The sequence below is a fragment of the Lissotriton vulgaris genome, chromosome 2_2, assembly GCF_964263255.1.
Source record: "Lissotriton vulgaris chromosome 2_2, aLisVul1.2, whole genome shotgun sequence".
NCBI lineage: Eukaryota > Metazoa > Chordata > Amphibia > Caudata > Salamandridae > Lissotriton > Lissotriton vulgaris.
Window position 1 is genome coordinate 12,165,609 of NC_141688.1, and position 16,175 is coordinate 12,181,783.

General features: G+C 40.9%; 1 protein-coding gene across 4 annotated transcripts in view; it reads right to left on the reverse strand.

The window, feature by feature from the left end:
* The window catches only part of LOC147728937 (dual oxidase 1-like), a 992,769-nt gene that overhangs the window by 82,190 nt on the left and 894,404 nt on the right, over nt 1–16,175 (reverse strand). For all 4 annotated transcript variants that reach the window (XM_086959175.1, XM_086959177.1, XM_086959176.1 and 1 more), the window contains one exon: nt 1,870–1,919. In XM_086959175.1, the coding sequence (XP_086815301.1) occupies nt 1,870–1,919 (50 nt within the window). The remainder of the gene's footprint in view (nt 1–1,869; nt 1,920–16,175) is intronic.

Consider the following 16,175-nt stretch of genomic DNA (forward strand, 5'->3'; position numbering starts at 1 on the left):
GACATGCACCATTAGGCTCCCCCAGCTCCCAGCTGCGATAGGCCCCTCTGTGCACAGGACCAGCCTCTCCGCGATCTATTTTCCTCGTTTTACCTGTCTCCCTGACGTTCCTGTGCTCGCTGTGATGCCTGCAAGCCGCGTCTGCCGGCAATACGATGTGTCATTTACTCAGCCGTTATGGAGGCTATCGCACAGCTCCACCATTTGAACTCCTCCTGTTCCACACACAGCTCTGTCTTTATCTGCCGCCTTCCACCTTTCCTCTACCAGCCGCCTTTCTCTACAGTGCAGCGGCCCGCAGGTCCTCCTGTTCTTGTCTCCTCTTCCTGACTACTCGTTCCGTGCTGTGGCCCTCTCGTCGTCAGGAGAGCCTCGGCCTTGCGTAGAGCGCTATGCCTTCCTGTGTCTCCACTGCACTGCAGCGTCGTCTTCGGACCAATCTTTTACTGGTCGGCGCCAGCACATACAGTGTCCGTTCAAAACCAAATTCGCACCGAGGGTGCAGTACCTCCAATACTTCAATTTGATGCGTTGCTAATCAATCGCTACTCCAGTTGTTCAGGATAAATGTCAATATTAATGGTCCAGGCAGCAGGAGCCTCACATATGTGCAGGCCATTCTGTGTGTGCGCCCTCTAGCGCCCCCCTCTTCCTCTCTTTCCTTTGTTGGCCGTATAGCCCACCTTCTTCTGTTGTATTTCTTCTTCCAGGCTGTTTCCAAAAGATTTTCCAGTGTTGACCGGCCAGGATTCATCCGAATGGCTGTTTATTTTTTTATTTGTATGGTGTTTTGTGTTGGTGATTGCATTGCTGTATGACTGGTTCTCCATTTCTGGCCACGCATGTATGTTTATTGTCCTGCTCGAGTGACCTCAGGCAACATATTTGTTTTGTGGTTTGTTGGTGTGCAGTTTCTTGGTCCAGGTTTGGGGGTGGGCCCGGGGGTAGGGGGATGCTGCGGGCATGGTTGTGGTGTCGGTGGGTGTTGTGGCCCTCTTGGGTGTCTGTGCTGCATGTTCAGTTGCTCCATAGCATCTGTTTGCCTTCAGGTGTGGCTGTGGGCTGCGCTCCCTTTTGTGGTACAGACTGTGGTCCGACTTTGCACTAGGTCAGAGCAGATGTAAATTTCCTGCTGCTAACACTGCTCATTGCATGTTTTGTGTTTTTTTGCGGTTCTGTCTAGTCGTTGTCAATGTTGAGGTGTGGGGTTGTCACTGGTTTTGTCACGGGAACGCCTACTCTGCATCTCATTGGCGATATTTTGGGGGGGCCTCTGCGATGATTTTTTTTTTGCGGCTGCTTTCACAGGAAAACTGGTGCTGTGGGCTGTTAGCACCTGCGTGTGAATGAGGGCGGTAAATTCATGATGACTTTGGCTCCGTAAATGTGCAATTAATTCTGCGATAGCTCCATGTAAATATGCCCCTGAGTAGCATAGATTGAATACAGATGCTTTGATTTGTGGAAGGAGCTTCCAGGCGCTAGTAAGGTCTGAGTTTATATCTAAGAAACATTACAATGTAAAATTTTGCACGTTGCCTATCTGTAAAGTAGAATTTATATTTATTGTAACAAAACTCACGTTTTCTCACATTACTATTAAATACACTTCAAAACCTAAAATGACATCATCAAACAAAGCGATATTCTATAATTACTTTCTTTAGTCATTGGTAGAGATGCAAGGCTGGGTGATAAATGACCTTGAGTCTGGCTTGCCAATTTACAGAGACTACAAATTGACAAATATTATACAATTTTGCATCCTCACATGTGAGCATACTGGTATCTCTATGCAAGGTCAGGAACCTTGCTGCACATTAGCATGACATTTCTCTTGGTACCCTTGGGGAAATCATATGGGCCTACCTGGTACAGTCTGAAAGAACCACCACTGGAACCTCTGGGGTAACTCGGACCTAATCAAAAACACAATGGAAACATTTATTTATAAGCAAAACATTTATGAATAATTATAGATTGGTGTAAACGTGAATAAAGGGAATGCTTTTTCAAGGCTTGTCTATGATAGCACTCAGAACCTAAGGTAAAATTCCCCCCCTTTATTTAGTTACCCATCTACAATGTTATGATATTTTATCCGCAGAATCCTCTTGTGAAGATCTGCAGCACAGGGAGAGAGGAGTCATGGGAGATCTGTGCACAGCATGTCCCCACATCACCCAGGCCTGCACCCGGTGTGGTACCTACAATATAAGTGCACTAGATGTCCTGCCATCTACCTCAACCACGTTCTCGAAATCTCAACTCTGCTCCTCCCCAGGGAAAAGATACCTTCTCATACCATCCTCAGCATTAACCCCATTCCACAAATGTTTAAAAAAAGAATAACTGGATTAGTGTCTGCCAATTCCACGATAGTCGTTATTATCCTTTGTTCCCCGCCTAAATAATAGAAATTAAAACACATTGTTTCCTTCCACCTACCACTACCCTTATCATAACCCTGTCAGAATAGTTAACCGCCTTCTTCTGTGCCACCCACCCTGTTCCATCTCCCACTTGAAGTGGTCACTGTCGGGAATTCCTGGTTGGAGAGTGGCTGACAGAGTAGGTGACTGCTGGTGGTGCCACACTCCCACCTTCCTCAAGCCTCTGGACACTCGCGAGAGGTAAAAGGCAGAAGAGACGGCTACTCATCATCCACCAGTCTATTGCTTACCTCTGTTTATTTTAGATTACTTGTAAAGCACAGCCTCTTGCAGGTAATATCTGAAAACCTGTAGTGGTCATGTTCAAATATAATGGGTAACAGTAGTGAGTTTCAGAATGAGGGTCCCAGGAACGGGAGAGATCGTACCAATCCAATTACAGAGTTTAAATTTCAGACAAGAAAGGGTTAGGCTGGAGGAGGATTTTAAATCAAGAAAGAGAATGTATTTCTTTTAATTTTCAGAAAGAAATCTGGTGGGGTACCATGCAAAACGTTATGCATCAGGCAAACGACATTGATTGCAAACGTTTTTATTGAACATGAGCCTAACTGACACATCCTGAAGCTTTTGAAGACGATCAAATGCCTTAGGCAAACCAAGATAAGCAAAGTTGCCACGGTCTATCATAAACTGGATGAAAACATTGGCAACTAGCAGTCTAGGAGGAAATTAAAGAAAACAGAAAATCTTACGAAGTTGTTCCAACTGATCGAAACAATGTTTTGCTCCTGCAGAAATCTGGGATTCAAATGAGAGGTTGGAGTCCAGGATGATACCTATATCATGAGTGGAACGACTATATCTGGGGAAGGTGACAAGAGAAAGGTGCCATAAAAATGTTCCCATCTATTGATCTAGTCAAAAAATAGGAAAGACTTCAGTTGTACAATAAGTTAACATCGAAATATTTAATTTCATCCATCTTTCTGTGGCTTCTAATATGATGTGAGGTCAGTGAGATTAGAAAGTTGGAATGTCTTTGGCACAGAATTATGACCTAACATTGAAGGCCCAGAACAAATGGACTAATAGACTCAGACAGAGGATGAACAGGAGGGAAGAAAGTATAGCCCCCCGTGAAGAACATCCCATGGGAGATGTTTAGGCTGAGAATAAAAATTTCCAAGAAAAACTGATTGTCAACAGGTTGAGGGGAAGGAAGCGATCCAGGCTAGTATGGTTCCCTTAAAACCAAACACAGTGAGATTCTGAAGGAAGGAAATGTTGCAGCAGAGAGTTCCAGTATAATAGGTATATCGTCAATAACTGAATTTAACTCCAATTCAAATTACTGCATACAAATGTCAACACTTATATGATCTTGCTATCATCATGTTGATGTTATGGTTATGTTGATATAATCTATAATGTTGTAATAATGGATTTGTCCTTCTGTATATAATGCAAATTTACTTTATGGTACATTTACAGTGGACACTAAGGGGTCCATTATGATGTCGGGCGGATTGCCCCCGGTGGCCACCTTCATCCTGGCGGGGGCAATCTGCCCGACATCCACTCTTGATTTCCCCCCGCCATATTAGTATGGGGGGGGCCTCGGCGGAGGGAAAGACCGTCCACTGCTTTTCCGCCCCGGTCGGGGCGGAAAAGGAATAATATGGTGGCGGTGTCTATCAGACACCGCCAGCCATATTATGATATGATTATGATAGCCTTTCCGTGGCGGCAATGCCGCCACGGAAAGGCATGCAGACTTTGCTCTTGGGGCCCCCTGCTGGCCCCCAGAGTGAAGGAGAGTAGGGGGGTGCACACGGGGGGTACCTGTGGTACCCCCCTGCATTTGCATAATCAAAGCAGTAGGCACCGCGCGGTGCCTGCAGCTTTGATTATGCAAATGCAAAAGTGCTTTTTAAGCATTGTGGCAGGCGGTGCTGAGAGCATCTCCAGCCACAATGCTTAACATGCAGGATGTGCCCGTCACTGTGACAGGCACATCCTAATACCCCCGACGGGACCCCGCCTTTATGGCGGGCGGTCCCTATTACCACGAGTATGGCAGGCGGGCAAAGTCCGCCCGCCATCCTAATGATCCCCTAACTGCCCATCCTGTATCTCTTTGCCCAGTTTCTCTTTCTTTTTCTTCGCCTACTTTCTCTTTACTAACTTTGCCTCCTTACGTATGCCCTCAATTATAGAGGACAATTAAAGTCTTATTTGTAGGCTAACAATATGTTCCTTTGAAGGTATCTTTATGATTGTGGATTTTTTGCAATTCATCATTGACATATAGATGTGATATTTGTTCGTTATAAATTTTCCAATTTCTTGTTACATGGTATATTCTTGCAACGGGTTATAAAGTAATGTGTTGCGCTATTAGCTTTGGGGGTTGAACGATGTGCCTGCCTACACTGAAGGTCAGGAGTTCGATTCTTCTATTAAGTGCTAATGATCTTTTACAATTTTTATTTGGAAAAAAAATCCCTTTTTATATTATATATGGGATGTGAAATTCATATGTTTTGATATATTGTTTATAAGTACTGAGCATTTACTGCCGTGGTTTTTATTAAGATACTTTTCAATGGAGATATAGGGCACGATCTATGTATCTCATCGGTTATACGGATTGGATGTTTCTAGATTTTGACTAGTTGGGTGTTGTTCTTTCTCAATCATATTTGTTAATTGGTGTTTATTATTCCTGGCATCCTGGACAACAGTAATCATTTTTGTAGTTGAGATATTTGATAATGGATTAGAAATAGTCCAATATGGCAGTTGCGCTCGGTTTTACTATCGAGCTATGTGCACTGGATGCCTTCTTTGATGTTTAGTGTGGGTTACCAATATAAATATCCATTTAAAGATGGAGTTGATGCTAAACGTCATGAACGGTATTGGTCTTGATGGAATTACGCTGTGGTGACATGACATACATTGTGGTGATTATGTTTTTAATTATGTTAACTATGAGTATGTTCAGGTTTGATATTTTTTTAATCATAAAGAATTTGAATTCTAGCTAGCTCAAACATTAATGACAGGTATTTGCGGGAAGTGAATGACCTGAGGATACATATGCCGAGATGTTTTGAAATGGTTGAGACTTGATTTAACTCAGTAATGGACATGTTTAAAGTAGAGATATTTAGTTTTTCTTATATGACTATTTAGGAAACTCGCTGATAGTACTGAGACCTCACAAAGATTGATGATTATATTCTGATGTTAGTGACTGAAAGCACCAGGTCTGGTGCGTGTGGTTTGGCGGTTATGTTTTAACTAGTAAAATATAGAATGTTTATTAACTATACAAAATGTTTGATAAGATCATGAAACTTAAGAGGTCTATAATTACATGATGTTTTTTTGCATGTTGTCATAGGTTTTATATTGTCCATCATATCCGATGAAGGCTGTCCATGTTAGAGGCAGTCCAAACCTGTTGTGCTGAATTGATATAGCAGTTTATGGTAAATTGTTTTGTGACATATGGTTTTGGTGAAATATGTGGTGTATAGGGTTCTCTATCTTGTCTACTTGGGATTATTTAGTGGTAGTTTGAATGTTTGGCACGTCAGGGTCGATCTGTTGAGTGGTGTCTTATATGATAAGAATCTCTTTTCTTTTATGTTTGGAAGGGATTCTCTCTCCCTTTGGGTGTCTTTGTAATAATGTATTTTCTGTATACATCCTGAAGTGTTGCTGCCTTTCACTTCATTGGGTGTTTGTTTTAGGTTGTTAGTAGAGCACTGGGTGATTCACTTTTCAATTCTTTTTTGGTGGAGGTTAGGTTAGACACAAAAAATTATCTGTGCGTCTTATAGGATAATTTAGCCGTACATTTGTTTGTTGTAGCCCTGATGCAGTCTTTGGCTATCACCATTAGACGAAATGTAGTTGTTGGTTGTATCATTGAAGAACTGTAGTGTGTTTTTGATTTTCAAAAAGTCTTCCGAAGATACGAGTTACAGAATAAAGATCAAGAATGAACACTTGAAAATAACTATTGCATGAACTTATGCTTCGGATTTTATATTTTTTGCTCAGGAAATTGAATTTGTGTTCAGATTATGAGTGTGTGTAGGCTTGAACACACTAAATTGACAATGTGGGGTGGTCATTGTTTTAATTTCCTTTGAAGCAGTTTCAAATGGATTTATATTTCTGATTACGTAGTCACAATACCGTGCGCACCTTATACCCCACTGCCCTCCACTAACGTTGATTGTTTTGTGTGTAGCCTACAAACGTGTGAATCTTCTGCCTAAATCAGGAGGGTTTGCATGTATACTCAAAATGTGCTCCAATGTACTCTTGATAGACATGGTAAACATATATGTGAGGGCTTAAGATCTGATGTCACTTATGATGCCACTTCCTGTGATGTCACACACTGTGATTTCATGCATGGTGATGTCACTTGCATTCAGATTTACCTGGTTAGTCCCCCCACTTCTTTTTTTTAGGACACGTCCCCTGCTTAAGACGCTTTTAGGAGACTAATCTGTATGTTCTCTCAAGAGCTGAGCAAGATGAGGAAAAGACTGGGGAAGTAAGTGCTTCCCTATGACAGAGCAGAGGAAAAGCTTCTGCTTTATTACTGCAATTCTGATACTTATGCTCCAAAATGACAGATACACACTTTCTTGTCTAGATGTAGAAGTAAACCTATCCTCAAGTCTGCCATGAGCTTTGAAATCACCATGAAACTGAAACCATTCTCTCAGAGTGAATCCCAGTCAAACAAAAGATAGTATGCAATTCTACCTTCACAGGGGCTCCCTGTTCCAATGGTGTTACATTATTAATATGAAGTCAGTGGGATTCAGAGAGTTTTTGAAGTGTGCCAGTAGTTTTGGCTGCCTCTGTTTCCTTGGGTGTAGATTGAGCAATGGTAGTAGCATATCACTGTTCCTGGTTTGTCTGAGAAAGTGGGAGGCAAATTGAATGATCAGGAAGGACTCACCTGATAAAATAAGTTCAGAAGGGTAAGACGATTTTGAAATTGCATTTGTAATCAAACATATGTGCAATGCCTATTTTAAGAGCTACCATTCTGGTAGGGATTAAAGTGAGACACCTCATCTGCTGTAATCACTGTAATTCAAAAGGAAAATATGACTCCGCACAGCAGCACAAATATGCTGACTACACTGTTTGCGCATTAAGGCAGACTGCTGACATCTTATATACACAAAGTGGACTCACACATACTGAGGATTCTTCAATGAAACTAGCCGTTAAACCTCATGGTGCTGCTCTCTAATCCATTTCATGTTGGTTTACATAAACACAAGGGGATTGATTCCTATTTGGGAAACTAATCCGTACAACGATTCAAATTTGTAGCACTTTCCGTACGAATCGTACAAATTCGTCCGAATCGCATAGTACGATCTGTAGGAAAACAATACGTCCTAATCTTTACAAACCGTACGAAAAGCAAGGGAAAATCTGTACAATACGGACCCTCACTGTGAACCGTACGAATCGTAAACTTGCTGTACGACTTAACAAGTACGATCCAGACTGGGGAACGAGAATGAGATTCGCATGGAAAACGTTGTATGAGCAATTCGTACGGAGAGCCACACAATCACATACGCACCGTACCCTTTCAATCATGGGGGTGCGCACCGTACCCCTAAGCACCGTACCCCAAAGCACCGTACCCTTAAAGCACCCTGCAATCATGGGGTGTACCCGCATACCCAGGGGGGGTCCGTTTTGTACGCGTTTCGAGTCGAAATCTGCTTTTACAGGCGTTTTGAGTTCCCTTAGAAAAAGAGTCGTAGGGAGTGTTGCCGTGACAAATCGTACTTGCTGGGTCGGAAAAAGATGCTTCGATCCATATGGACGTCGCGCACTGCGTGTTCCGAATGCGATTTGTACAGATTATTAAGTTGTATGGTCTTTCGTACAATTCGTATGGAGATCTGCTTTGGGTTCGGATCGTACTTCATTGTACTTACGATGACATTTAAGGTGTACGATTCGTATGGGAAATATGCTTCATACGACTATTCGCAGAGGATTTTACCGAATCGGAATCTGCCCCAAGATATTGAAAATTAAGCATCAATGAATTCAGACAAGGGTCCATGTAAGACTCTCCAGATAGTTTGCCATTTGGGAAACTAGTGTTTATATAAAGATAAAACAATTACTCATGATTTCTAAATAGAAAATAGAAAAATATATAAAGTATAAAATCAAATGTATAGCAGATCACATGTGGCTCATATAAAATCCACAGATACCTATTTGTCCATTTGACATTATAGAAATACCGATGATATTTAACTGGCCAACCACAGGCAGAGGCCACTGCCTTCGCTACCTTGGGGGAACATACAAGATCCTCTTGAAGTAGGTAGGGATCTCTGTGCTATCACAGCAGGCACCATGACAGTGGCTCCCTTCACAGCACTGAAGGTTTGCTGAGTGGAGGCCATGTTTAAAGTGCCCACTCTGGAAATATTTTTGTTTAGTAATAACAAACTTCTAAACCAGGTGTTTGTTTTTTCTAAACCAAAATATCATGGCTGTGATGCACTTGGACTTTTCTGTCTACACAAGGGGGCTTTCTTCATTTTCCGAACCCGTGTTCACAATAAGCCCATCCTTCAATAGATTGAGAAGGCTGCCATTGGGACATGGTCACCCACTAACAGATGGGCTGCCAGACGTTTACACTGGTGAAGCTAGCAGAGGCTCTGCCAATATAAACCTGGTGCTTTACCTGACTCTAAACAGAGCATGTGAACAGGAAGTTTGGCAGGGTTGGACACTGCCAGTTAACGACTGCGCTCCCATTCCACTAAACTCTAAATAAGTCTGTAAGTGTTGAAGAAGTACTGTGTTCAGTGTGAGGCTTGATACAGAAACGTGTTGATTAAATTTGATCATTTTACCAGCAATGTAGGAATTCAGGAAAGGTTGTTATACACACATGTTTGTACTAGGGTATATGATGAAGTACCACATTGCATGTTGTTATGTTTGCTATATTTACTTTTGTTCCCATTCACGTCACCAAATTATCTTTGTCACAGCATTTTAGATTTGGATTGATTTTATGAACTTTTTAATAAAATAAATCTTACAATTTGTAGTCATTCATTTGTTATATTAAGTGCAAACTTTGATGATTTATCTAATTACATTTGTCTCATTTGTAGCAGGACAATAATCTATCAGTGGGATTCCAGGGTGGCCTGTACAATCTACACATATGTGTTTAATGAACAGTAGGAGGCTTTGTTGAATGAAAATTCTGAGAAATCTCTTGACCAGATTAGATACCAGGGTGATGTGGAAAGAATGCTTGCTAGAGGGATAAACCTATCACCATGACACCAAACAACACCGTGAACATGAAAATGACATTCCAGATTTATCTTTTAACTATTCAGAAGAATATGACCCTGTGGCAATATGCTTATCAAGAGATCAAATGTCACTTTATTTTGATGTAGAGTGTCTAAACAATATTAACTAAAGTAGTCTAATTTTATGTTTTCCTTAACTAAATCATCTCTGCAGGTGGACCCATGGATTTCTTTCTTTGACTCTGGCCTCCTTCCAGTAACACTTCCTGGGTCAATCTCCTAGAATTTCCAATGGAGGTCTTTCTTGCATGCACACATGTATTTGTTAGTATTTATATAATGGGAACCTGGCTAGGAAGCAACAGAGCGCTCTACATGATATGGTTGGTTGAGAGACAATCAACAAGATTGTATACATCAAATGGGGATTTCCCAAAGACATTTAAAAAATGTTAAGCACAGGGATAATAATTCGTTTGCCCAGAATCACACCATGTTGAGCCAAGCTCTGAGGCAGGGATTCTAAACTGGCTCTCAGGTTTCAAAATCAGATGTATGCTGTTGAGAAGCAGAAGCAGCTACGTCCGCAGAATCAATATATCTGTACCAGAAATTATTTCACCGAAAAGCTCCTCTGACTACTAAAGCCAGCAACCAAAAGCTTCTAACGATCAACAGTATCCCCTTAGTTCATACAGTTTGGCTAGCAGCGGACCTTCCAGATAAAGCCTTGGTGCTGTCATTGGATGCTGAGAAGGCCTTTAACATGAAAGAATGGGACTACCTGTTTGCTGCGCTCTGGAAATGTGGCCTTGGTGATGACTTCATCTCCAGAGTGAGATGGCTCTATGACTCTCCCTAGGCATAGGTCAATTGTGGGGGCTTTCTTTACCCATCAGGGTTTCTCACTCTCCTCCTGGCTGTTTCATTCATTCATTCAACATACTTTATTTTGGTCATTGGAGGCCATAAAAGTAGAAAATACAAATACATATATAGCTAAATTAGAGCACAAAAAATAGCCACAAGGCATTTTATTTTATCCAATGTCATTACAATAGTTAAGAATAAGAATGATTAAAACCACATAAAAGATATTAAAATGTTAAAAAGCTAAAAAAATCATAGTGCAGGGAGAGATATTTATGGTTGCTGGGGTGAGTTTAGCATAACCCTACGCCTGTGCCACATAGAATGAAGGAATCAGGACACAGCAAAAACTATGGGGGTGTTGTGTATCAGATCTTAGAATTATATACACCTCCAAACACTGCCTGCAGCCCAGATTTCTGCAAAGTGGTAGGAGCCAACGCCGTCTGATGGATTTATAGCCAGGGCAAAAAAAAAGAACATAAATGTCAGACTCGTCAGGGCTATTGCAAGTGGGACATACAATGGAGGGTTCTTTTGACCATTTGTTCATACATGCCTGAACCGGGGGGGGTCCCTGTTCTAAACTGGATATACAGCTTCCTTGCCGTGGAAGGCTGTATATCATCTAGGAAAGGCTCAAAGAGATACTGGGCTTTAATATTAAGAAAGTCAGCCGTTAGGTGCCCGATTTTGGTGTTTCCCTGTAGATCAGCTAATTTGAGCGACCTATAGGCTTTTACTAGTTCAAGTCGTAGTATTGTCAGGGACACTTCCTCAGGATAGCTCCATAGGTTAGGCATGCCTAATCTGGCGCATACTTCTTTAATGTATTTGAACGATGGCAATTTTCCTGCCCCCGGGAGTCTCAAAACCCCCTTGAGTTCCGTTTGATAGACTGCTAGTTCAGGAGTTTCCACTTTCTACGCCAAAAGGTCAGTGGTCTGAGTCCAATCTTCTCTGCAATGGGTTTGGTTCCTAAAGGGGATAAGACGGGTGCTTGGTGGTAGGCCTAAGAGCTTTCTCATGAATTGATTCTCCATTTTGGCCAGTTGCGGCCCGTGGAGGGAGTTCCGTGGGGAATCAATGACAGAATATCGACTCACAGAATATCGACCTACAGAAACGTAAACGCTGGAATATCGAAGGCAAGTATATCGACATCCTATCTACAACAATTTAAGTACAAAAATATCGAAATCAAAATATCGATGTTAAAAATATCGTAATTAAAAATATCGTTTTTTTGTTAAAAATAAATGTGTAAAATAAAGTAAATAATACTAATAAATAAAATAAACATAGTTGAAAATATTTAATAATGTTTAAAAATAATAAATAATACATATATAATAAAACATTCATTAAACATATACATAAAATATATAGTATATACTTATTAACTTTTAATAATTATTTTAATTACTTATAAAGTGTTTATAAATACTATACATTACAAATACATCTACACACATAAAATATTAACATAAATAAAAAGTAAATAATTATTTTAATAAATAAAAAAATATTCACTTTTAAAATATTTAAAATTAATTAAGTACTACATTATCTAAAATATTACAAAAAATATTAAATAGATAATAAATAAAACTACTATTTAAAGTCCCAAAAAATCTACAGTAATGAAAACATTGGATAGTGAAGAACGTAAATTTACTATTCCCACTCCAGAAAATGCAACAGTAGGGAAAGCGTTGAATAGCGAATGGGTAAAAATTTCTATTCCCACTCCAGAGAGTGTAACAGTAGGGAAAGCGTTTGATAGCGTAGGGGTAGAAAATAGTATTCCTGCTACAGAGAGTGGAACAGTAGAGAAAGTGTTGGATAGAGGGTGGGTAAAAATTACTATTCCCACTCCAGTGAGTGCAACAGTAGGGAAAGCGGTGGATAGCCTAGGTGTAAAAATTACTATTCCCACTCCAGAGAGTGAAATAGTAGGGAAAGCGTTGGACAGGGGTAAGGTAAAATTACCATTCTCAGTCCAGAGAGTACAACAGTAGGAAAAACCTTAGAAAGCATAGGGGTAAAAATTACCATTTCCACTCCAGTGAGTGCAACAGTAGGGGTAAAAATTACTATTCCAACTCCAGAGTGTGAAATAGTAGGGAAAGCGTTGGATAGCATAGGGGTAAAAATTACTATTCCTACTCCAGAGAGTGCAACAGTAGGGAAAGCGTTGGATAGTGGGTGGGTAAAAATTACTATTCCCACTCCAGTGAGTGCAAGAGTAGGGAAAGCGTTGGATAGCGTAGGGGTGAAAATTACTATTCCCACTCCAAAGAGTGCAACAGTAGGGAAAGCGTTGGATAGCAGGAAGGGAAAAATTACTATTCCCACTCCAGAGAGTGCAACAGTAGGGAAAACGTTGGATAGAGTAGGGGTAAAAATTACTATTCCCACTTCAGTGAGTGCAACAGTAGGGAAAGCGTTGGATAGCGGATGGGGAAAAATTACTAATCCAACTTCAGAGAGTGAAACAGTAGGGAAAACGTTGGATGGCATAGGGATAAAAATTACTATTTCCACTCCAGAGAGTGCAACAGTAGGGAAAGCGTTGGATAGCATAGAAATTAAATATAACATACTTATAAATAATGTTTGTATTTAAAATAATGAATAATTTAAATTTTAAATAACTCAACATCATTTACAAATACCATTAATAATTATTAAAAACATAATTATAATTTAATAACTAATTAACAATAAATTAACAATAAATACCAATGCATATTAAGTAATTAATATGAGTTACCAAATATTAAATATTGAATAATAACATATTTTTCAAAACAAATGTATTATTAAAAATTGATTAGCAATTAAAAAACTTTAAAAAACTAAATATTTTTTATACCAAAAAATACTTTTTATAAAAACAATACTTACCAATTATTAAAAAATATTTTCCAATTAAAAAAAGTTACTTACCATATTCTTCCGAAAACCAGCCTGATACACACTCAGAATTTCACGCTCTTCCATCCAAGAGTGGAGATGCTTGAGGAGAATCCTACTGAATAATTTCTGGGTGACGTCTTTTAGTCTGATCGGCCTATAGGGGAGAACCTTTCTTGAAAGCTGGGAAGATTTCAGCCCCTAACCAGGTGTCCGGGATCTTCATGCTAATCAAGATGGTATTAAACATAGCCCAGAGATAGGGTCCCCAGATGTTAGGTTCTTCCCCAAATAAGTCCCACTGGATCTTGTCTCATCCATGGGCCTTTCCTAGGGGAAGCTTCCTGATTACGTTTGAAACTTCTGTTAGAGTTAACCATTGGGGATCTTCATGGGAGTTCCATAAAGTTGCTAAAGATGCTTCATCTTTGGGTTCTGTGGCTTCCTCGGTGAAGTACAGGATTTGGAAGTGCAACTTTCATGCAGCTGCAGCAATATTTGGCTCTAATGCTGAGTTTGCTACACTGCTGTCTGTACTCAGTAGTGACCAAAACATCTTCATGTCCCTATTGGAAAGTGCTGTCTTGATGGCATCCCTTCTTTCATGCTCCCAGTTCTTCTTGGCTAGCTTGATACTATCTTGATACAGGGCCCTGCTTGATTTAATTAAGGGCCTATCCTTATGTTTGATGGCATCTATGAGGGCACCCTTTGCCTCGTGACAGGAGTTATTAAACCAAGTTTGCTTGGCACCCTTGTTCCCTTTAGATTTTGTCAGAGGGTGAAACATATTAGTCAAGCTAGTTGACAGTTCTACATGCAGAGTCTATAGTCTGCTAATGGTTTGTGGAGTGTTAAGTGGCGTAGCAGCCAACTCCATTTCCACTAAAGGCGAGATGATTAGAGAATATAATGCGGCTGCCTTGTCTGGTGACTGCTTGAGTGTTCCCCCTCTGATTTTCCTTCTATTGTTGGTAAGTGTTAGGTTGGTGCTGCACAGGAGTACCAATGGCAGTGGGATTAGTTATGGAGGCTCCAGCTCCACTATCAGGGCATTTTGATCACTGACATGACAGCGAAGTTGACAACCCACTGCTAAATGCTTGTCTCCACTAGGATATAATCCAGCAGAGAGGATTGTCCTGTTCTATTAAAGGGTACCTTCCCTGGCTGGTCAGACTTGGTACGGCGGCTGCAAGACCTCATGGAGTGGGTTACAGTTGCTGCATTTATCTGGAGTACTGGGGGAGTCCAGGCCTTTACCGGTGGGATTTGAGGAGCCGGTATTAGCCAAAGACTGTCCTCATCACTAGAGGGAGCGTCAGTGGGTGGCAGGGGGGCAAGGGCTCAAATTGACAATGAAAGTCTCCCCTTATAATCAGCCTTGCATTCAGGGGAGCTGAGTCAATAAAAGTGTTAAGTAAATCTATGGTCGGGGATTTCTGAGTGATGCTTACAGGACGGAAATAGATGTTGATGAAGGCTAATTATATCCTGGAAGGAAAAGTGAGTACAATACACTGGATGTCGTGGATGAGGTGTTCAACTGCTCAACAGTTCAATCCAAGTGGGTAGGGACCCAAATGCATAAGCCCCGCAAGGGTCTACTTCTTTCCCCTGAGATAGCCAGCACATTGAAGGCTGCATAGCATTCCCTTACAATATCCTCTATTGCCCATGTCTCCTGAAACATACACACATCATGGGTGCCTACACATTTTCCCCAGTCTGGGCAGTGCAGTTTGCTTTTTATTCCAGTGATGTTCCATGATAGAATCCTTAACTTATGGCCAGGAATATGGTTGCCACCATGTGCATTATGACTGTTATTTCTAGGGCTTCAGATGACATCTAGCTGGGCCATGGGGATTACTTCAACAACTTCCATTGGAGGGTCACTTCTAGATAGGCTAGGAGTTAAATGGTCCGAAGAAGTTGGAGGTGAGTTGTTGAGCATGCCTACACCTACCCCTTCATAATGTAACATTCCCCATTGAGATGAGAGCTGTTGGTTCCCTGGTTCATCTCTGTTGCTACTGAGGATATACTGTGTCTGCTGCCCACTAGTGTTCACTCCTGATTGCCTCTTGGCCCCCCAAATCCCGATACTAGGGTTATGGCCACATTGCAGCGCGAGTCATTCCACCTCCTCTAGAGCCCCATATCTGTTTGCCACTGGGATGTTAAAGAGGGGTCTAAGGGGTTGACCTGCTATTGGGTAGGGTTGGAACCTGTTTGTTGGGGCCCTGTATATTGGAGTCCAGGGTAGTTAGCGGTTAATAGATAGGCTGGAGAGACCCGTGACGATGGGGCTGCACAATTTCCCATCGAGGTACCAGAACATTGTACAAAAAAATGATTGTCCCATTGAAAATAACTGAAATAAAGAAAAATGCATAAGTTCCATTAATAGTACTTTCAATTTTTCTTCTTTATCACTATGCATCAAGGCTCTTTCAATGGCAATTAGCCCCAAGTTGTGGGGAATTGAGGTGTATAGTGCTTTCACATCGATGGTACTCATGATCATATTGGTAGTGAATGATGATTTATGTTCCTCCAAAAGGTTCAAGAAGTGTGTTGTGTCTTTGATGTGCGTGGGTATCTTCTGTACAAGTGGTTGCAAATATAT